General features: G+C 34.6%; 1 protein-coding gene across 13 annotated transcripts in view; it reads right to left on the reverse strand.

Annotated features, from left to right (window-relative positions):
- CDC42BPA (CDC42 binding protein kinase alpha) overlaps window positions 1-23066 on the reverse strand; it is a 347897-nt gene that overhangs the window by 150580 nt on the left and 174251 nt on the right. For all 13 annotated transcript variants that reach the window (XM_051993437.1, XM_051993436.1, XM_051993439.1 and 10 more), the window contains exon 6: window positions 20250-20343. In XM_051993437.1, the coding sequence (XP_051849397.1) occupies window positions 20250-20343 (94 nt within the window). The remainder of the gene's footprint in view (window positions 1-20249; window positions 20344-23066) is intronic.

Consider the following 23066-nt stretch of genomic DNA (forward strand, 5'->3'; position numbering starts at 1 on the left):
AATCTTCTTTATCCTTTACCCTTCTTAGATGTTACTTTTACCCCTAATTAACTGGATTTACTTTTATAAAATCTACTCTCTCTCTAACAATGCTTCAGCTTTTATAATATTTATTTAAAATTAAAAAAAAACTGACATGTAATTAGACACACTCTATGGAAATAATCTGAACTTGATTGCCACAGCCATATACCAAAAAGGAAGAGACAAAAAAAACATTTATTCATAAATACTGGTCAATCCAATTTGTTCATTTCTTGAGAAGAAGAACTATAAAAATTTTAAGAGAATTAGTTGGAAAAAAAGTGAAAGATCAAATATGAAAGAGTTAGTAGTCACAAAAATGAAGTAGTACGGCATGACAGAGAAGTTACTAATGTGGACGTAAATTAAGCTCTACTCTAGCATGTATATTAGTTGTACAACCTAAAAGATTACTAATATGTACTGGCTCTAAGATTGTATATAAATTACACTAAAAGTACTGACCTACTTTTATAGTTCCAGTTCAGTTTAAAAAAAAAAAGACATTTAAAAACAACACACACATGCATATGTACACAACTCATGAGGAAAAAAAAAAAAAAACCTGATAATTATTTTGATTAAAAGCCCCATCAGACTAAAGGATCATAAAAATTTACAGGACTGTCCAGCCTAATTTGTACAAAAAAGGTTTTAACAATTCAATATCCATCAAGCCTTTGCCTGAAGATATTTACTGAAAGGGAAACCCTTCCTCCTGAGGCAACCTTGCACTGAAGATCTTGGTTAAGAGATGTTTCTTTACTTTATTTAAGTTTGCTTCTCTGAAACTTCTGTTTCTACTTTGTTCTTACTCTCTGAAGTCTAATTTCCCTTTCATTTGACTGCTCTTCAAATACTTGAATGCAGATATCATCATCCCCTAGTTTTTCTCTGTTTCAGGTTAAAGAACCCAAGTTTCTTCAATAATCCTCTAATGCCATAATGTAAATGCCAATCATCAAATTGGCTGAATTTCTTTGGATAGTCTCTGGATAATAAAAATCCTTTCTCCAAACGTGGTGTCCATAGTTGAATACAATAAAAAATGAGAGGACAAACTGATATAAACTGAGATCATTTGGGAGTAAGGGTTAGAAAGGCCCCATGTAAACTGTGTCCCCTTTAGGGGAAGGGTGATCTAGAGTCTCAAACCCTCCTGGCCTCTGGGAGAGGCCACACCCATTCTTAAGGGTAATATTTACAATGTTTTATAGTTGTCAATCATACTGTTAGATTCAGGAATTCGCAGCCCATTAAAAGGTCCAGATTTTTTTCCAGGTAAATTGCTTTCTAGGTATATTTCATCAATCTTGTATTTTTCAAGTGGCTTTTACAAAATTCATATATATAACTGTATACTGATATATTTTAATGCATATTACTAGATTTGGTTCAAAGGTCTAATCTGTTCAACCAATTCTTATTTGTCTTATCAGCTCACAACTCTCAATCTAGGATAGTATAATGCAGGCGAAAGTGAGGTGAGATAGAGGTTAGAGAGTTATAATTTAATTTATTGGCGAGTAAGTCAATTGGAGGGATCAAACTCTTGCCTCCAAGAATCCAGCAAATGAGAGTTTTCAATGACCTATATACACATGGCTCAGACTCAGGGGATAGACTGAGGTAGGGCTGGAATCAGGGTGCTGAGAGCCAGATGGAACTCTGACAGAGTGGGGTGAGCTTCCGGAAACGAGATGACATAATCAAGGGGAGGCACCCCAGACATGGGGAGAGGCATCTTGATAAGATGGTATCTGACATACCAATAGCTTGGGATGGAGAGAGGCATTCTGATATTCTAAAATATGAGATCTTTTATCCTTATAAATATTCCGATAAAGAGGGAGGGAAGGTTTTGCAGGACTGAGCTTTGAGAAGCAGGGAAACTGTGTCAGGACTGGGTCAGAATAATTATGGAAACTGAGAACTGTGGCATAACAATAGCAGTTGAGAAACGTTTTGATCTCAAGATCCTTTTAGATTCTAAAAAATTAAGAACACTCAAGTAACTTTTGGCTTATATGGATTGTACCTATCATTTACTATATTAGAAACTTAAGTGTTTTAGTAGTATTATGAGAATAAAACTCTGTTTGACCTGAGACAGCCCTGTAAAGTTATGTAAAATCACCAACAAAAAGTTATGCAAACTCAAATGGTCTTACATCCTGTGGAGACAGGAAGATGAGTCTTCAGAAAATGTCTCTTTTCATATACAAACTCAAATGGTCTTATATCCTCTGGAGAGAGGAAGATGAATCTTCAGAAAATATCTCCTTTCATATACAGACTCAAATGGTCTTGCATACAGAATGTCAATTCTTAGACTCATGCATAAAATAGGTCTTCAGAAAATGTCTCTTTGCAAATCCCTTCTCTCTTGAGAACACTATTGCCCACCAAGGAAGTCTTTCTCTTGGCACTTCTTTAACAATAAAAGCTTTTTATCACAGCCTTTGAGTTTAGTGAATTTCCTTCTCTGTGAGCTGAAGCCTTGGAGAACAAGGAAACCATCTCCCATTCCTGCCACACCTCTCCTTCAGTTACCCTGCCCTCACCAGTATAATAAAATAGTGTTGGTTTTTTTTCAAGACCACCTGAAAGGATCTCAGCTACTATCAGCTACTACTTTTAAGAACTACTGCTTTAGTGAATACAAACAGAATGAATCCCCAGCAATTGTTTATGGAAATCTTAGCTATTATTTTGATAAAACGGAAAAACTACAGGAATTAAGGAATTTTCAGACAAGTTGATAAAATGGAATAGTTTAGAATTTTAAAAAATTTTATTTTACTCCTGGAAAGTCCATTATGAACAAAGTGAAACATACTATATACAAAGTAATAGCAATGTCCTGGGAGGACCAACTGAAAATGACTTTGTTATTCTCAGTAGTAAAATCATTCACAACTACTGTGAAGGACTTATCAGATGAAAAATACTATTTATACCCACAGAAGGAACTGATTGAGTTTGAATATATATTGAAGCATACTCTATTTCTCTATCTCACTTTTTATTTTTAACTTATTTTTTTCTTAATTTTAACTTATATTTAACTTAATTTCTTTTCATTAGGGTGGGAGAGTTACATTTTCTTTCACAACTTGACTTAAAAACAAATGTAAAAAATTGTTTTGAATGTAACGAAAAATATTAAATATTTTTTAAAAGAAAAAGATAAAGTTTGCAAAACACTTTAAAAAATAAATTTTATTTTTTTACTTTTTGCAGGTAATGTTGTGCCACAGTTCCCTTTTATTGTCCTGACTCAGTTTCCTAATTGTCCTGCCTCAGTTTCCCTGAATTGTTCTGCCACAGTTACTAATTGTTCTGGTCAATCCTGCAACACCACTCCTCCCTCCTAATAACATGATCCAGATAAGGAAAAAGACCTTCTGTTTTAGACATCATCAGAATGTCCGGTGCCTCTCCCCATTCTATAATCCCAATTTATCAAAATATCCAGTGCCTCCCCCCACTCTGTCAGAACCTCCCATTCTTGTGCTCAGTGCTCTGACTGTGTCCCTGCCTCAGTCTACCCCTGTAGGTGAACCACATATATATGTATGTATATATGTGTGTGTATGTGTGTGTGTGTGTGTGTGTGTGTGTGTGTGTGTGTGTGTGTGTGTGTAGGTAGATCATTGAGAACTCAGTTTAGTTGCTGGATTCTTGGAGACAATAATTTCATTCAGCCCTGGGACCAAAACATTTGGTCCCAGTAAATTTCTCCCTTTCAAATAAAATATTAAAAACTCTCTAATCTCTATCTTGCCTCAGTTTCTCCGGCATTCCAATGTCATTAAGTATCAGATTACATGGTAATTCAATTTTCAATCTTGGCAATTATTTTTCAAGTAATTTCTCTCTCTTCATTGTCACCAAACAATGTTAATGCATAAACTATAATTACTTTCAGGGTAGTCTTTTGAAAATACTTATCATTAGTACTGCAATAAGTAATGTTGACCAAATATTCCTCAAAATAATGTTTCTTCTTCTTGTCTCTGGGCATGCAATAAAACCTACTCTACAAACCTCTTAATTCATATATACCCCTTGAAGAATATAAGTTCCTATTTTTTTCTGGTTTTTATTTGTTTGGTTCTTTTTAAATAGCAAAAATTCTAAGATTGATATAACTGAGTTTAAGAGAACATTTACACTCCTTGGTCTTGGAGTCTTGGTCTGATCAGATGATCAGTCATCAAAATAAAGTTTACATAGAATTTAAAAATAGTTATCCTACGTATGCATGGTCCTGTTCCCCACAATCTTATCACTATCATTACAAAACTGAAAGTAAGGTTGCAAAGGAAAGAAAACCATTTAAATTTTTTTCTTTTTTTTTTCATAATTGGTCATGGCCAAAAAAATTCATCACCAACTGAACAATAAAAGGACAAAGCCCAAAAGTCAGCTTAGTGGTGAACATACATCTCCATACTTGGTCATCAAAAAACAGACTCAATCAGTTGTTGGTCAATAATGAAGGTCTTTCCAGTAATGTATCTTATGTATCTTATAGAAAGAAAGGTCAGATCCATGTCAAAATCAGGCAGAGCAATAATAAAACAATCAACAAATTGTACAAGGATTAAGAAAAAAAAACTTCAAATATTTAAATGCCATTAAAATCAGTCAAAATTGTTTTGCATTAGTGAGAAATGACAGGAGAGAATGGAATGGAATTTATTACAAAGAGGATGAAAGCTTAATTTACAACTCAAAATGAATAAAAAGCTATTAGTAGTAGGTGCTAATTAAATGCATAGCACTATAAATAAAGACTGAGGATAAAAGCAGAAAAGAGAGAAAATCTTTGTTCCAAGGAGCCCAAATTCTAACAGAGCAAAACAATACCTATAGGAAGGTTCAGAAACAGAGTAGTAGAATTAACAAAAAAAGGAATTAATTATAAAAATCAATTCTCTCAAGCTTATAGATTATTTTTTAAAGCAGAAGGATTCATATATTTGCTAAAAGAAAAAAAGGGAAGATCAAAGAAAAAAAAGAATTTTAAGGCCTAAAGATTTAGCAGAATTGCAAAAATCAGGAAAGGGAAGGTAGAAGAGTTGTATAAATACCCTATGCCCTCCCAGGTAAATAAATAAATCTTGTAGAAAGAAATAATAGAATGGGAAGTTACAAGAATGGAGATGTGAAGGAGTGAGAGAATGGAGTAACTAATCTATCCATAACAAATTCATAAATGAATAATGAAAACATTAGTTTTTTTAACTTCTCCTTTATTTTTATAATTTAAAATTATTGTCATTTTTATTCAATTTTGAACTTAAATGAAAACATTTCCAAGTACATAGCACAGCAAAAAAGATTCAATAAAAAACCTAAATCTCCATATCATGCGGCTTTGTTAAAAAAAATAATAATAATAAATATTACCCACCATTGTCAAAGCTACTCTGCTTTGCAGTGCTTCCTTTAAAGTTTCTTTTTTTTTTTTATTAGTACTGTGCATTTTTTCTTCTCAATGTCTTCCCAATCCCCTCAACAAAAGACTACCATTTGATACAAATATGTAGATAAATGTAAAACCAGGATGCATACATTTTATTTATTAGTTCTTTTTCTGAATGCATATAGTGTTATTACACAGTTCTCTTTTATTGTCCTCAGTTTCCCTAATTATCCTGTTTCCTAAATTGTCCTGCCTCAGTTTCCCTGAATTGTGACTTAATTGTTCTGGTCATTCCTGCAACTACCCCTCCCTCTTAATCATCAGAATATTTGAATACCAGAATGCCTTTCCCCAATCCAATCTATCAGAATATCAGATACCATCTTATCAAGATGCCTCTCCTCATCTCAGAGGTGCCTCTCCCCCTCCCCCCATAATGTCATCCCCACCTCCAGAGGTTCTCCTCACCCTGTTGGAACCGGATTATCAGCTTCTCATTCCTGCTCTCAGCACTGTGACTTTTCCCTGCCTCAGTCTACCTCCCAAGTCTGAGCCACTAGTATATATGTCATTGAGATCCCACATTGTTTGCTGGATTCTTGGAGACGAGTCTCATTCAGCCCTGGGACCAAACCATGGATCCATTTGGTCCCAGTAAATGTCTCTTTTTCAAATAAATTATTAAATACTCTAATCTCTCTTGCCCCAGTTTCTCCGGAATTACATTTTAGAGGCTTCCCACCTAGATATTAGAAAATGAGCAGGATTAGAGATAAAAGACCTTTGGGTCTCCGCCGTGGGCCTCAAGGCAGCTGGGGATCTGGGTTCTTTGCTTGGAGAGGCCGGCCCTCTGGATTTTTTCCAGAGCCTCTGGGAAAGAGCAGTTTTCAGGCACAACTGTGCCTGATGCTTGACAGTGAACACTTCCATTTGGCTAAGGGTGAATCTGGTTCCAAACCCCTGCAAGGTAAGTTTTCTGTTTGGTCTGATTGCTAGCAAATCTGGTTCCCAGAAAAAGTTGAGCTGACAAGCCATACAATTCTGGGAAGTGCCAAAGTTCTGAGCACCTTTGGGTACTATCTGGTTTTAATCTGGGCATTCTCTGTGAAGGCAGAAAAATGCAACAATCTAGGGCTTGGGGGGAAAAAAAAAGCTCCGTTAGGATTCTGGGAGGAAAGAATCTTGAGCTGACAACTTCCCTCAGGGCTATTCTAAGACAGGGGTCCTCAAACTACGGCCCTCGGGCCAGATGTGGCCACTGAGGACATTTATGCGGCCCACCAGGTTATGGCAAAATCAGACCGGAAGTGACATTCAGACCTAAACTCGCGTTAGCACCACACCCTTCTGGCTCTGAGCTGAGGTGGCGGAGACAGAGTGTGAGGCGATACCAAGATGAGGTGAGTTCCCAGGCGGGATTGTGTGATGGAGAAGGGAGAGAGATGCAGAAGATGGAGAACTGACGGCCTGCAGCCTTGTACAGTAACGGCAGCCACCACAACAGACAGTTGCGGGGGATGTACAGTGCATGCTGCACATGTCACGGCCACTGCAGGGGGATTCACTGCAGCAGTGAAGGAAGGAAGCGGGAGCTCAAAGAGCAGGAGAGAGAGTGTGGGAAACGGAGGCGTCAGCGCAGAGGCAGCTTGGAGGAAGTTGGGCACTACAATCTGTATGTCTCTGTGTGGGCAAAGTTATTGCTGGTATGTTGTTTTTGTAGCGCTGTACACACACACACACACACACACACACACACACACACACACACACACACATATATATATATATATATATATATATATAGTATATACTCGAGTATAAGCCGACCCGAATATAAGCCGAGGCCCCTAATTTTAACCCCCAAATCTGGGAAAACTTATTATATCAGTAGGTTTAGGTAGCGCACCGGTGCCCACAGAGGAGGAAAGCGGGTGCCGGTATACGTATGTAGAGCGGTTGCCAGCATTAGTATACAGTCCGGTTACCGACTGTGATACAACAGGAACAGTCGCATCACCGTAGCAACGGCCGGCCCTGTAGTATCACAGTCAGCTCTCACGCTGTATACTACACAGCAGGGGGGCATTCAAAGGGATATTTACACATGTTTTATCTAGTGACTCGAGTATAAGCCGAGGAGGGGATTTTCTGCCCAAAAATTGGGCAGAAAAACTCGGCTTATACTCGAGTATATACGGTATATATATTGGTATTTTACTAATAGCAATTTGGAATCCCTAGGAAATAATGATGTCAAGAAAAAGAAAAATGGACTCAGAGTGTAGGATATTCAGAGAACAGTGGACTTATGATCACTTTTTCATGCAGTAGAAGGAAAGAGCTGTATGTCTGATATGCCAGACACTATATTCTGTGTTCAAAGAATATAATTTGCGTCGACACTATGAAACTCAACATAAAGATAAATATGATTGTTTGGTTGGAGAAGTGAGAAAAGATAAAATATTAAAACTGAAAAATACATTGACTACTCAGCAAAATACTTCTGTGAAGCAGAAGCAGCTAAATATTTCATCACTGCGAGCAAGTTTTCAAGTTGCCAAGCTAATAGCACGCACTGGCAGACCATTTGTGGAGGGAGAATTTGTTAAAGAATGCCTTCTTTCTGTTGCCAAAGAGATGTGTCCAGAGAAGGCCAATTTATTTAGTACAGTGAGTCTTTCAGGAACTACAATTACACGGAGGATTGAAGAACTGGGAGACAATCTGCATCAGCATTTGCAAAACTCCATAAAAAAAAATTTCATATTTTTCCTTGGCACTCGATGAAAGCAATGATGTTTGTGATTCTGCACTTTTAATTTTTATTCGTGGGACGAATGATTATTTTGAAGTAATAGAAGAGCTTGCTACACTGCAAAGCATCAAAGGAACAACTACAGGAGAGAATATTTATGAAAAGGTTTGCCAAACTAGGAATGGTCCGGTGCTGGACTGGGCTAACCTAGCCAGCATGATAACTGATGGTGCCCCTAGCATGGTGGGGTCTAAGAAAGGAGTAATTGCTCGCATTAACCAAGAGATGGACAAACATAACCATTCTCATCCAAAACCCATACACTGCCTCATCCACCAACAAGCGCTGTGTAGTAAATCACTGTCGTGGGACTCTGTTATGAAAATTGTGGTATTTTGTGTTAACTTCATTAGAGCTAATGCACTAAATCATAGACAATTTCAGGAATTTCTGTCTGAGCTAAATGTTGAGTATGAAGATGTTCTATATCACACAGAAGTCCATTGGCTGAGTCAAGGGAGAGTTTTGAAATGTTTCTACGACTTACTTCCACCGATTACAACTTTTCTGCTTTCAAAAAACAAAGAAGAACCAGAGCTCAATGATGCAGAATGGAAATGGCACCTTGCCTTTCTGACAGATGTGACAGAGCTACTCAACAATTTCAATGTGCAACTTCAAAGAAAGGGAAAGCTCATCTGTGATATGCAATCACATGTCAAAGCATTTGAAGTAACATTAGGCCTCCTCATCAAACAAGTGAAAGAGGAAAACTTCTGCCATCTCCCTACAACTCAAAATCTATTAGCGGAAAAACTGCTGATTGCATTACCAAACAAAACATGTGTGGATTCACTGGAAAAATTGCAAAAGGAGTTTCAATTTAGATTTAAAGAGCTTCATCTCCCTGAACAGGACCTACAGCTTTTCCATAACCCATTTTCTACTGACATTGAAAATGTGGATACAGTTTACCAAATGGAACTGGATGAACTGCAGAATTGTGACTCTGAAAGACGCATTTAAGTCAAGCAGCCTTCATAATTTCTATGCATCTCTCCCCTCTGAGACATATCCTCATCTCAGGAACCATGCACTCAAAATGGCCACCAACTTTGACAGCACTTATGTCTGTGAACAGACTTTTTCTAGAATGAAACATTTGAAATCTACAACCACATCAAGACTAACAGATGCACACTTGCATCACTTGTTACGACTAGCAGTGACAAACATGGAACCACACATTGACCATCTCATTAGCCAAAAAGCAGGCCCATAGTTCCCAATGAAATACTGGTAAGTTTGTTGATTTAACTTTACTTCATTTTTAAACACTGTATTTGTTCCCGTTTTGTTTCTTCACTTCAAAATATATGCAGTGTGCATAGGAATTTGTTCATAGTTTTTGTTTTTACTATAGTCCGGCTCTTCAACAGTCTGAGGGACAGTGAACTGGCCCCCTATTTAAAAAGTTTGAGGACCCCTGTTCTAAGGTTTCCAGATAGCCGCTGGTCTGTGTGTTAAATGTTTTGTTTGATGATGTAACTGCACGGTCTATGTCTAGGTGTTCTGTGTGACTTGTTTGTCTGTTCTGTTGGTTAGGAGCTCTGCTAAAATTTTAAGAACAATGATTAAGAAATTTGAGAATTGGTTATTTCAATTGCAACTGTACTTAGTATAAAATTTGCTTGTGATAATTTGTATGATTTTTAAACTGGCAATTGGGCTTTTCCTTGAAGTAGTTTAAAATTCAGACTTGGCTTGGATTGGGCTAGCCTAGCTTAGGCATCATGGGGTATCTCATTTTCCATGGCAAACAGTAAATTCACTAGGGGTTTGTGCCTTTTTCTTCCCTATTTTAGGAAAGCCATTTTCCTCTCTTCCTCCTTCTCTCAAACCATCTCTTCCTGTCCATCTATATCTATCTATCTCCTCCCAATGCCTATTTGCACGGGTAGGATATAGGTAGAATACATCCTCAGCATGAGGCAGTTTTTGAGAGACACTGCTCCTAATGTAATTTGGACTGACATAGGGGAGTGAGAAAGTGGTTGAATTATTGTTAAAATTTTAACTGTATTACTGTGTTAAAACTGTTTAATATGTTAAAACTGGGATTTGGTAAAACTGTGTAACTATTGCTGTATGTTTGAGGGATTTTTAAGAAACTTACTGTACTAATCTGTTATGTATAGGAATTTTGATTCACTCGGGATTTATATGTGGAATGGTTATTTGATAATTCTGGGAGAAAAAAAGGGAGGAAGAAACTGGTTAGGAAATTGGGGAAACTGATATATTTTTCTTAGGCACTTCTGTCCCACCCCCTATCTCATTAGTTCAGATGGAGTTGGGAATTCTTTACACAATCCTTTTTGTTTTTATTCCTTGCTTAAAATTTACTGAACTATGATTTGCTGGTTATGTTTTAACTATGAAATCCCTTATTCTGCTGGAATTGCCCTGGCACACTCAGTTTTGGGCATTATTTTTTAGAAACAACCAGAAATCAGACACCTATCTGGGGACTAGCAGTCTCTCTGATCTGTTTCTCCACTCCTGTTACCCCAGTTCCTTAATTAGTATTTTAGCATTCTCAAAGGACCTTGTAATTTGGTATCAGGTCTCTAATAGTTCAGGGTTACCTGCCTTGGTCTAATTGCAAAATTTGCTCAGAAATCTGGATCCTAGTAGCAGCAGCTCCTGTTCTATAGAGAGAGCTACTCCAGGCCTCACTTTTCCTTCCTTTGGAGTCCCTTCCTAAATGAGGAATGCTGTTTTTATGCTAATAAATCTGGGGTTTTATGGGAGAGACTGGTCCTTGCCATAAGTCCTTGCATTTTTCTAGTTTTATTTTGGTTTAACTGATTTACATAGGGTTGGTCAAAATTATGGTGCTAAGACCTTCCGGAGGAAGGTAATTCTATGATTTGAATATTCAGAAGAGAGAAAGTGTGGAATATTATGCCACAGTTCTCTTTTATTGTCCTGGCTCAGTTTCCCTAATTATCCTGACTCAGTTTCCTTGAATTGTGATCTAATTGTTCCTGCAATCACCCCTCCCTCTTAATTCTCAGAATATCTGAATACCAGAATGCCTCTCCCCAATCCTATCTATCAGAATATCAGATAACATCTTATCAAGATGTCTCTCCCCATCTCCAAAGTGCCCCCCCATTATGTCATCCTCATCTCTAGAGGCTCACCCCACCCTGTCAGAATTGGATTATCAGAGTCCTGCTTTCAGCACCCTGACTCTGCCGCTGCTTCAATCTACCCCAAATCTGAGCCATGTGTATATAGGTCATTAAGAACTCATATTGTTTCCTGGATTCTTGGAGACGATAGTCTCATTCAGCCCTGGGACCAAACCATGGATCCATTTGGTGCCAAAAAATCTCTCTCTTTTAAATAAAATATTAAATACTCTCTAATCTCTATCTTGCCTAAATTCCTCTGGCATTACAATAGCATCTTCCTTCATAGGTCTTTTTCCTAGTATAAATCCTACTTTGAAAAACTGTATAATCTTTGTAATATACTATTATCTCATAGCAAGTATTTCATTTAGAATTTTTGCATCAATCGATTCATTAATATATTAGTCTATACATTTTTCTTTTCTGCTTTTGTTCTTTCAACTTTAAGTAATAAAAGAAGTTTGGTAAGTAAGACTCTTATCCTTGCCTTTTATTCCTAATTATTTAATATTGGAATTTGCTGATCTTGAAAAGTTTGGTAGAATTCACCTGTAAATCTAACTGGTTCAGATGCTTTTTTTCTTAGAAGCTCATTTATACCCTTTTCAGTTTCTTTTCTAAAATGAATTTACTTAAATAGCTTGTCCTTTTCTGTTAATGTAGACTATCTATATTTTTCTAAATATTCTCCCATTTCACTTAAATTGTTGAATTTATAGGCACATTATTAGAGGAAATAACTCCTTATGATTGCTTTTTTATCTTCTGTGAGGGTATATTCATCCATTTCATTTTTAATATTAGTGATTTGCTTTTCTTTTCTCTTTTTAAAAAATATTAACCAATGATTTATCTGTTTTGTTGGGCTCTTTTTCCTCCCATAAAACCCACTCTCAGTTTTATTTATTATTCCAATGTTTTTCTTATACTCAGTTTTATTAATCTCATTTTTCACTTTTAAGATTTCTAAGTAAGTGTTAAATTGGGGATTTTAAAATCATTTGTGTGTGTGTATGTGTGTGTGTTTTAATTTGGATATCCAATTCATTGGGCTACTCTTTTTCTTTTTTATGTAAGCAGTTAGATAATATATATTTCCCTCTAATTACTGCTTTTGCTGTATCCTATAAATGTTTATATATTGTATCATTATTGTCAGTTCTTTTCAATAAATTAATGATTGTTTCTAGGATTTATTTCTTAACCTACTCATTCTTAAAGATTCTATTGTTTAATTTTTGATCTGTGTTACATTCCAATTAATGTAAGTTTTACTACATTGTGATCTGAAAAATATGCATTTAATTTTTCTGCTTTTCTGCATTTACAGTCAGTTTTGTAAAGTACGATGTTTAGGTGCTAAGAACATGGTACATTCCTTTCTATTCCCATTCAGTTCTCTCTAGATACCTATCATATGTAGTTTATCTGAGATTCTATTCACCATCTTAACTTTTGTCATTAATTTCTTGGCTAGATTCATCTAATTCTGAGAGGAGAAGGTTAAAATCCTCATTATTAAAGTATTAGTACTTCCACTTATAATTCACTTAATATTTCCTTTAAAAATTTAGATACTGTTTATAGCATTTGATGCATATTTTTAGTAGTGTTATTACTTTATTTTCTATGGCACTTTTTATTATAATGTGGTTTCCTCATTTCTCTCTTTTAATTAAATCCATGTTATCTTTGAAGAGAAAATGATTGCTAGCCCTCCTTTTTTTTTTTTTTTAAACCGCAACTGAAGCAGAATAAATTCTACTTCAGACCGATATTTTAACTCTATGGGGATATCTCTCAGTTTCAAACGTGTTTCTTGTAAACAAAAAAAATGTCAGATTGGGAATTTTAATCCATTCTACTCTTAGTTTCCATTCTCCCATTCACTTCAAAATCATGACAACCATGTCGTACCTCCCTTCATCCCATTTTCCCTCTCATCCTATTATTCTTCTCACCCTCTAAAACTTTTCCTCTAACCAAGATCTCCCTAATACTCACCTTTTCAAAGAATCTCTATCTTATCCTGTCCCCTTGCTCTCCTATTTCTTTATACATTTAAAAGATTTTTGTCCCCTTCTAGATGTATGCTATTCTTCCCAGTTCCAGTGAAAATAAGGTTCCAGCACTACCAGCCCTCCACTCTCACCTGCTTTCACTATAACATTTCTTCCATTCATGCCTCTTTTGTATGAGATAACTGTTTCATTTTACGCCCCCCCCCCAACACACCCAATTTTACTTTTTAGAAGCAGTCCATCATATTCAGCTCAACCTCAAGCCTTCTATCTATGTATGCTCTTTCAAATTACCCAAGTAATAACATTCTTAAGAGTGAGGATAGCATTTCCCCATATAAGAAGTAAACAGTTTGACCTTATTGAATTTTTCCTAATTGTCTTTCATGTTTACCTTCTATTTCTCCTGGATCGTATAAGTCAGATTTTCCACTGAGTTCTGGTCTTTTTATTACAAATATCTGAAAGTCTTTCAGTTCATTAAATGTCCTTTTTCTTTCCATTCAGGATTATACTATTCTGCTTTGCTGGGTAAGTTATTCTTGGTCACAAACCCAGCTTCTTTGCTCTTCAAAATATAATATTCCAAGCCTTTTGGTCTTTTAACATAGAACCTATCAGATCTTGTGTTATCCTGACATAGCTCAACAGTATTTAAATTGTCTCTTTGTTTGCTTTCTTACTGCTTGTAGCATTTTCTCCTCAAAAGCTTCAAAACTTGGCTTTGATGTTCCTGTGATGTCTCTTTTATGGTGGTGATAGATGGATTTTCCCCATTTCTATTTTACCCTCTCATTGTAGAATTTCAGAGCAATTTTCCTTAATGATTTTTTGTGACATCTTATGTAGCCTTAATTTTAACCAAAACTTTCAGGTCGTCCAACAATTCTTAATATTATCCTTTCCTTGATCTGGTCTACAGAGCAGTTCTTTTTTCTAATGAGATGTTTCATATTCTCTTCTATTTTTTCATTCTTTTAAGTTTTATTATTTTTTGGTGTCTTGTGACATCATTAGTTTCCCCTTGCCAAGTGCTAGTTTTTAAGGATTTATTTCTTTCTTGAGTTTTTAAGATCTCTTTTTTTCCAATTGCCTGGCTTTCTTTTCATAACTTTCTTGGTTTTCATGCCTTGGTTTTAATTTCTTTTCTTCCTAATTTTTCCTCAACCTTTCTTATTTGGTTTTTAAAATTAAAGTCCTTTTTGAGCTCTTCCAAGAACTCTTTTTGGACTTGTCACCGTTTAACATTTTTCTTTGAAGTAGGGGTGGCTTTTTTAAACTTCATTCTCTTTTTCTGAATATGAACCTAGATCTCCTCTATCCCTTATAGTAACTATTTTTGGTAGAGTTCTTTTTCTCGTGCTTACTTTTGTTATTTATTTTGGTGGCTTGATAGTCTAATCAATTCTAGTTCTAAGACTGGGGGGTGGGGTGGTGAAGCCTCAGGTTTCAGGTGATTCATTCTGTTTTCTAAGATCTGTCTAGGGGCTCTACTTCAGGTATTCTTCTCTGCCCCTGAACCAAGGCTGGGCCCCCCAATCACCTTGTCACTGCAAATGTTCTTGCTCCCTGCAATCCCTTTCATGCTGCAAACTTCAGCTCATTCCTCTACCCTGGAACCCAAACAGGGACTCCACTCCCCTGCTAATACCCACAGCCAGCAGGATCTCTGCACTCTGCTCCCATACTCATGAATTAATCCTCACCTAGCTGCAGCATGTGATTGAGTCTGGTTGGCCCAACTGGGCCTAGTGTCCCACAATAGGGGAGGGTCCTTCTGTCTTTCCCAGCTCAGCTATCCGATCTCCACACTGACCATGAGGTGCAAGTTCCTGAATCCCAGCTGCCTCCAGGGTTTGTTGTAAGTGAATTTAGGTCAGTCTGCCTGGAGGAGTTTTGTGCTTTAAGGGGCCAGACCAGGGGCCAGACCAAGGGCCCTGCAGGCCAAGGCTTTTCTGGCGTCTTCTGCCCTTGTCTTAGATAATTTCTGTTGCTAACAGTTGAGTTTGAGGTGATATTTTATCTTCTTTGAGGGAGAATTTTAGTTAGTCCGATACTTCCTGTCTTAAGTCTGCCATGTTTCCTAGTAAAGATTCCTTGAAACATTTAACTCTAGAATACTAAATCTTCTTGGAGAGAGCCATCATCACAACAGAGTTGGACATAAGCATCTTCACAGGGAAAAGAAGTTACATTGGATGCTTAAGCATGGATGAGTTATTAAGGATTCTTCAGATAGATAGAATTATAAATCCCTTTGTGCATTTTTAGCCAAGGAGCCATTATGCATTTGAATATCTGTCTAATCAATGGAATTATATAACAAACACTAGTGATGTTAACTGAAATGATTTCAGGTAATTCTGTTGATTAAAATTCTTGTTATTCTTGAAATAGCTGACTTTTTTTTTTTAAACAACTTTTTAAGTTCCTGAAATAGAGGTCACAGCCTACTTACCTGTTCCTAGGGTTTGTTATTTATTGATTCAGAAAAGTATGCCTGGAAGGGTTTGCACTTCAAGCTAGTCCAGCCTCTTCCTTATATAGTGGGGTCCTTCCTAAGTTTCTCCTAAGTTGTTTTAGAAGGAGGACAACTACTTTATCAGGCACTTTTAATTATTTCTGCTGCTTAAAGTTCACTTTGAGGCAATATTTTTCACTGGTTGGAGAGGAATTTCAGGGACCTGATATTTCTTATCTTAATCTGCCATCTTCCAAAACTGTAGTTTCTTAAAAATTAAGAAAATCCATGGCAGAATAGATTAAAAGTAGTGAAGGGGAAAGACTATGAGACAAGGTTTTTAAAGGAAGGGTGAGTAGTCTCAACACAGAAATTGAGAAGAAATCATTCCAATAAAGGACATCTCCATGAGAGAAGCAATATACATTTGAAGGAAGAGAATGTACATCTGTCTTACAGTGATGGGAGCTTTATTTGAGGAGAGGATGAAATTGCACATTAGGAAATCATTTTATCTGAGAAATGATTATATCTTTCTGGGCAATAACTTAGCCAAAGAGAACTACACAAATCCTCACAGGTAGGAAATATCCATAATTTCAAAGAAGACAGAACATGAAATAGGATAATATAACTATGTGAATGAGCTGATGATGGTAGGAACAGGACTAAGGATCAAGCCTTAGAATTTGGAAAAGAGAAAGCTCCTACCACATAACACTATTTCTACCAAATATTTTAGTCTTTATGATCTGAAATTTCACAAGACAGATACAGCAAGAACACTGGAATAAGAATTACAAAGTCAATATCAATTCCTCCCCTCCCCCCAGAAAAAAAAAGAATAAAAGAGGTAATTCATGTCTGGAATTTGGGAAATTCTAGGCCCTGGAAAATAACAGAAAGGAGAACAAATAAAAATTGAGTCCATGAATTAAGAAATAAAATTCAGAATTTTTAAGGGAAAATAAATTACAAAGAGGAAAAAGCAAAGAAGAATTTCATAGAAAAGAGTAAAGCAAAAGGTAATTATGCATAATAAGGGATAAAATGAAAGACAAAAGGAAATAAAGATTTTTAACTAATTCCTTATCCAGATTGGGAAAGTGTAGAAACCAAAATGGAAAAGAAAGATTTAAAAAAAAAAAAACGAAGTAAAATTAACAATCTAACTTGTACCTTCAAAAAAGGATAGAGGTAGGAAAGTTCAAATGTAGGAAAGCTGAGATTTCCTCAGAATAGATTAACAATAAACTAATGTTAGTCTGACCAATAAAAACATTCTCCCCCTTAAAAAAAAGTATATTGGTTAAATGAGGAAAAAATGGCAACAAATTTCTCTGGAAAAAAAGGTCTTATTTCCAAGATATAGAAAGAACAGATTCACATTCTTGAGAACAACAAAAAACCAATAACCAAAAACACTATTCTCAATATGTCAAATGATCAAAGGCTATGAAGAAATTAGCTCTCAAAAAAAAAAAAAAAAAAGAAAAGAAAAGAAAGAAAGAAAGAAAAGAAAAGAAATCTAATCTATCAACAGCCACATGTAAATTATATCTAATAATCTGAAAATGCAAATTCAAGCAACTCTGAGATTCTACCTCACATCTATTACATTGACAAATTTGGCAAAAAAGGAAAATGATGAATGCTAGAAAGGCTGTGGAAAAATAGGCACACTGCACTTTTAATGGAATTAAAAATTGTTCCTGCTATTCCAGAAATGAATATGGAATTATGTCCCTAAAATTACTAAATTATGAATATCCTTTAGACATGAGAGTCCACTACTAGGATTTGCCAAAGAGAGCAAAGAAAGAAGGAAAAGACTCAAAAGTACAACAATATTTATAAAGCTCTTTTTGAAAGAGCAAAGAAATGGGAAACTAACCTATCAACTGAGGAACAGCTTTACCAAATCATGATATTTACATGTAATGGAATATGGGTGTGTTTTAAGGAATGACAAGTGATAATTTCAGAGAAAATTAGGACGATAAGTATGAACTAAGAATGAAATGAGCAAAATAAAGAGAATAATTTATACAACTCTAATGACAAACTTAAAAAAAAAGGCTTTTAGAACTTTGATCAATACAATAACCAACTATGATTTCAAAGGACCAATAATGAACTGTGGTACCCACCTCCAAAAAGAGAAGTACCAGAGATATAGAATGAAATATATTTTTGGATAGAACCAATATGGGAATTTGTTTTCTTTTATTATGCATGTTTTATAATGATTTTGGTCTTTCCTTTCCCATGAAAGGAGTGGGGGAGAAAAGGAAGGAAGAAAAATAAAATATTGTTAGTTGAAAAAAATTAGGACCAAATAAAGAGAGGAATTGTCTAGCAATTCTGACTTAAAGTATGAATAAATTCAACAATTTAATAAAAGAAATGGACAGAATAAAACAGAAAAAACCCTGATCTACACCATAAACACATAAAGTATAAAGAAACCTAGAGAAAGGATGAAACATGACTTCATGAGGAAGAATGAAAAATACAACAGAAAGAAATGTCAATTACAACAAGATATTTCAAAAAAAATTGGCCATTAATCCACTAACATAGAGATAAATAAGTAATGAGCCATCTCATGTAAATGACAGGTTGAATCAACACAGTAAAAAATTGTCAATGCTATTTATAGATTTAATGCCAAATAAATCAAATTACCAACAATTTACCTTTAATATTAGATAGTTAATATGAATAGATTAAGCTTTTTGTACTTGGCCCTAAACATACAGAAAAATGAACAATGGGTAATTTAAACTTTTTCTACTTGGCCCCAAACATTTAACTAAGAAAAATGGACAGAATTTATAGATATATAGATGTAAGGAAAAATTTCCTAGTCATTAGCAGTACAATGAAATGGGCTGGCACAGGAGTGAGTGGGTTCTCCTTCACCAAAATTTAATTAAAAAAAAAAAAGATGCTGGGTGATCATTATTAGAGATGTTGAAGTTTTTTGATCAGGTATTGATTCTATTCAGTTTCTGAAATTTAGATTCCATGATATAAGCTTATTATCATAATATCCATATTTCAATGAACAAAAAGTCAAAAGACAATCATTTATAGAAGGAAAAATTTTAATTGGTAATAATTATCTAAAATACTGCATAAACTTGAAATCAATACAATAAGAATTAGAACTGGGCTACTATCTTACATGCATCAAAATGGCAATGATCATTTAAAATGACAAAATTCAATATATGGGAATGTGACGAAAAAGGCAAACTACTATACTCCTTTAAAAGGTGAAAATTGGTGTCATCTTTTAGGAAATCAATTTTGAAAATAAGAACTTTAAATTTGCATGCCTTTTTTCCAATAATTCAATTATTAGGACCACAGCCTAAAGGTATTTTTAAAAGAAAGAGACCCATCTATACAAAAACCACAATTAAATTAAGTTATATATTAAACAATTGGGAAAACTCTGCATATTAACAAAATTGAGTATCCGTGATAGGGACAAGAACTAGACCAAAATTTTTTTGGTACAGAGAACAACCAGATAAGGAAAATATTTTCATTAACGCAGATTGACACATGTGTAGCAGTGATGTAAAAATAAATAGGAATAGGGTCCACTATAACATTCATCAAGACCCCTGAGACCTGCATATTGACTTAGAAAAACCATAAATATTTACATATTTCTTCTTCTAGTAATACAGATATAAATTAAAATTAGATAGGAATATACTTTAATTTGATTCAAGATTCTATAAAACTCAGGAATGTTGGTGAGCTGCATGCAGTGTATTTGACACTTAGCTTAGAGCAGCCAGTTTGTGACAAAGGTGAGATTTGACCCCTTTCTTGATTCTGAGGGTGGCTCTATATCTCTATGCCATACTGCCTTCCTGATGGAATTAAGGATTAACACAAAAATGACAAACATGTGAAATGCAAGAAACACAGAAAGACCACAGTAATCTAAAGAAAACAAAATTAGAAAATACCGATTATGGCTATAAGAAAATTTGAAATAAAATCTGCCAAAGACACAGGAAAATGAATAATAAAAAGAGGGCATAAAAGCAAATAAGAATTATTTTGTTTAAATTTATATAATTTTTTGGCTAATGAACAAAAGTTATGAGTTTTTTAACCCACCTGATTTCATTCCTTATTATGTTGGTTTTATTCTGAAAATGACTATTAAATTTAAAACAAAAAAAATTTAGAAAAATGACTTCATAGGTAAACTCTGTTATATAAAATAGTTTCCAGAAAGGATTTCTAAAGCACAAGTGTAAAGAAAAAAAAATTTCAATGGAAATATGTGAGACTACTACATTTTTCCAAATATACATACTGTTCCATCTTCCATGAGTTTCAAGCAAGAACCAAAATCCGCTAATCGAATATGACCATTCACATCCATCAGAATATTATCAGGCTTAATATCCCTGCAAAAAGAAATGCATTAAAGTTTTAGATGGGGAAAAATAAAAATAAAATATCACTTAAGATTATTCTTTAACTGTTTCTTTTAATTTCTAAAGAATTTCTGAATTCATTCAGTAATTTACTTGTCAGTTGAACTCATTCTTTTTTCCAACAAGAGAGTAATATATTCCTTGCACTCTTATGGACCAGGGGATAAAAATAATCTGTATGAGCAGAATTTTCCCCTCTACCTCTGACAAGCAGCAGCTTTTTGCATGGCTTCTACATTTTAGTTTAGTTTAGAAGATGAAGAAAGATGCAGTAATTCTACATTTGCATATTTTTTTAATTGCTAGGTCATTAAAAAGTAGTATCATACCTTTTCATAAATTTAATGATGGCAATTCTAAATTACATTAGCATGGGAGTAAGAACAATCAGTATTTGGGTTAAATTATGGCCATCTTTAGCTCACATTTCTTTCATTCTGATGTCTGGACCACTCTTACCAAATTTAAAACTATGTCAAGCCTGTATTTATCATACTTTTTTTTTTTTAAAGCAAGATAATTATTGCCTACATAATTGAAAGGTACAAAAAAAAAAGATTAAGAATGTGTTTCAATGTAAATTTGGACTTTTCATGGACAGTAGTAAAATAGCACATAGATTAATTCTCTCATCTTGAATTATAATATTGGTTTTTAAAAGATCTATTTCACTACAAAAAATTAATTATTTCAGAATAAAGCAAAATAGTGAAATGCCCAAGTTACTATAACTCCATGAACTCATCTCTTCAGAAACGTTACTTAGCTTCTGCTGTTGCCACAACAACTTTTCTAAGTAAAAGAACAATTTGGATGAATTGTAGAACAGCAATTGACTCGATGATCTAACTTTCCAACAATACAGATGCTAATTCAACCCTACCTGAAAACTCTGTGCAACTCTTGTTCATCTCTCCTTCCCATAAATCCATCATGAAGTGTCCACACAATGTTTATAGAATATTTTTCTCTACATGTACATAAATACAAATGCACTATCTGACCTATAAATCTCTTTTCCTTTGTTCTCATTATATGATCAAACCACCTTGTTTTCTAAGCCATAAATCAATATCACAAATTATTGGGAAGCTTCAGATTTGGAATTATCAAAGGAAATTATTAAGTATAATAAATGAAAATCTCAGTAATGAATTATTCAGCATAGGAGGATTTTATTATAATCAAAGTTTCTTTAAAGATAAAAATCATGCTAGTAAAACAATAATTTAGGTCTTAAAAAGTACAAGAAGGATATCTTTTTCATACCAAAAACTATTTTTCAGGCAACCTTTTTTTTTGAAAAATAAAAATAAAAAGATTAAACTTATGTAAGCTATTCTCATTTATTTTGAAAGTAGAAAAAATTTAAAAGACTTATTTAAAATTCATTAGTTTTATACTGGCATTGCCAAACACTATGGCCAACAAGGAGAGAGATGATCCCCATGTTCTTGTGAGTCTCTATGATATATATATATATCATATATATATATATATATATAATATATATATATATATATATATATATAGAACATGTTTTATGGAAATTATATATATATATAGATTCCATCTATATATATATATATATATAATTTCCATAAAACATGTTCTACTAGAGAGATAAAAGTGTTACTTTTGAATGGACAATTTCTAAAAGCAGCCTATTAATCTCTCAGCTAATAATGCTCACTACTCTTTTTCCTTACATAATACAACTAATATGAAGGAAGAGAGCTAGAGAAGTACCCTTTCAAAACTCGCCCAAAAAATCTTTATTTACTTTGGAAAGTGGTTGTGACACAACAGTAGAGAGAGAAAGAAAAGCAAAGTAACCATCCAGAAAAGAGTTTAATTAAGAGAAAGGAGTCTGTGATACTTTATGTTTTTAATGTAATAGTCTGATTTAAATAGCTCTAAAGTTTAATAAAAACTGAAATTATATGAAGGGCATGTATTCTAAAATAAATTCAATTATACAAAAATAGCATCATAATAACTATAATTAAAAAGATCAAATCCCAAGCTACAATGTGACCAAATACTCTAGTATTCCAATGAATATGAAATCTCATTAACAGATATTCCATCTGATGACGCCAATCACAATCTATCCACAGAAATGCAATGTTGAAAAGGCACTGCATTTGGAGAGAGAGAACCTAGATTCAGACTCTACGTAAAATATACAACAAACATGTATTGTGAAGTCCGGGTTAGCTCCCTGGAGGCCTCAGAATCAGCCAGAGTCAGAATCAGCAAAAGTCCTTTGTCTTTGGGGGAGAAGTGAAGGAGATCAACAAAACTGCCACAAGCTCTCCACCAACCTCCCTTTTCATTGTCCTCCTCCAAAGTGACTCTGGCTTGTCTTACTCCACCCCCTAATCCCTCCTACAATTATCTATCTGTATACACCAAAAGATCAAGCCAGTACAGAATAGTGAGAAGGGCCATTTTCCAAGAATATGCTAATAGAGTATTGTCGAATAGGTAATTAGCCTTAAGTGCTCGGTTATCTGATTCCAGTGCACCTATTCAGAGTTTCAGCCCTTTATAATATATGAACACATTCTAGTTTCAACTTTATCCCTTTGAATGACTCATTCTAAGATTCACTTTTTTTTTACTGTAAAATGAGCAATACTATACCACAATGAATTTGATTAATCATTCATTGCATTACAGAGTCAAAA

This window comes from Antechinus flavipes, chromosome 4 (assembly GCF_016432865.1).
Source record: "Antechinus flavipes isolate AdamAnt ecotype Samford, QLD, Australia chromosome 4, AdamAnt_v2, whole genome shotgun sequence".
Lineage (NCBI taxonomy): Eukaryota > Metazoa > Chordata > Mammalia > Dasyuromorphia > Dasyuridae > Antechinus > Antechinus flavipes.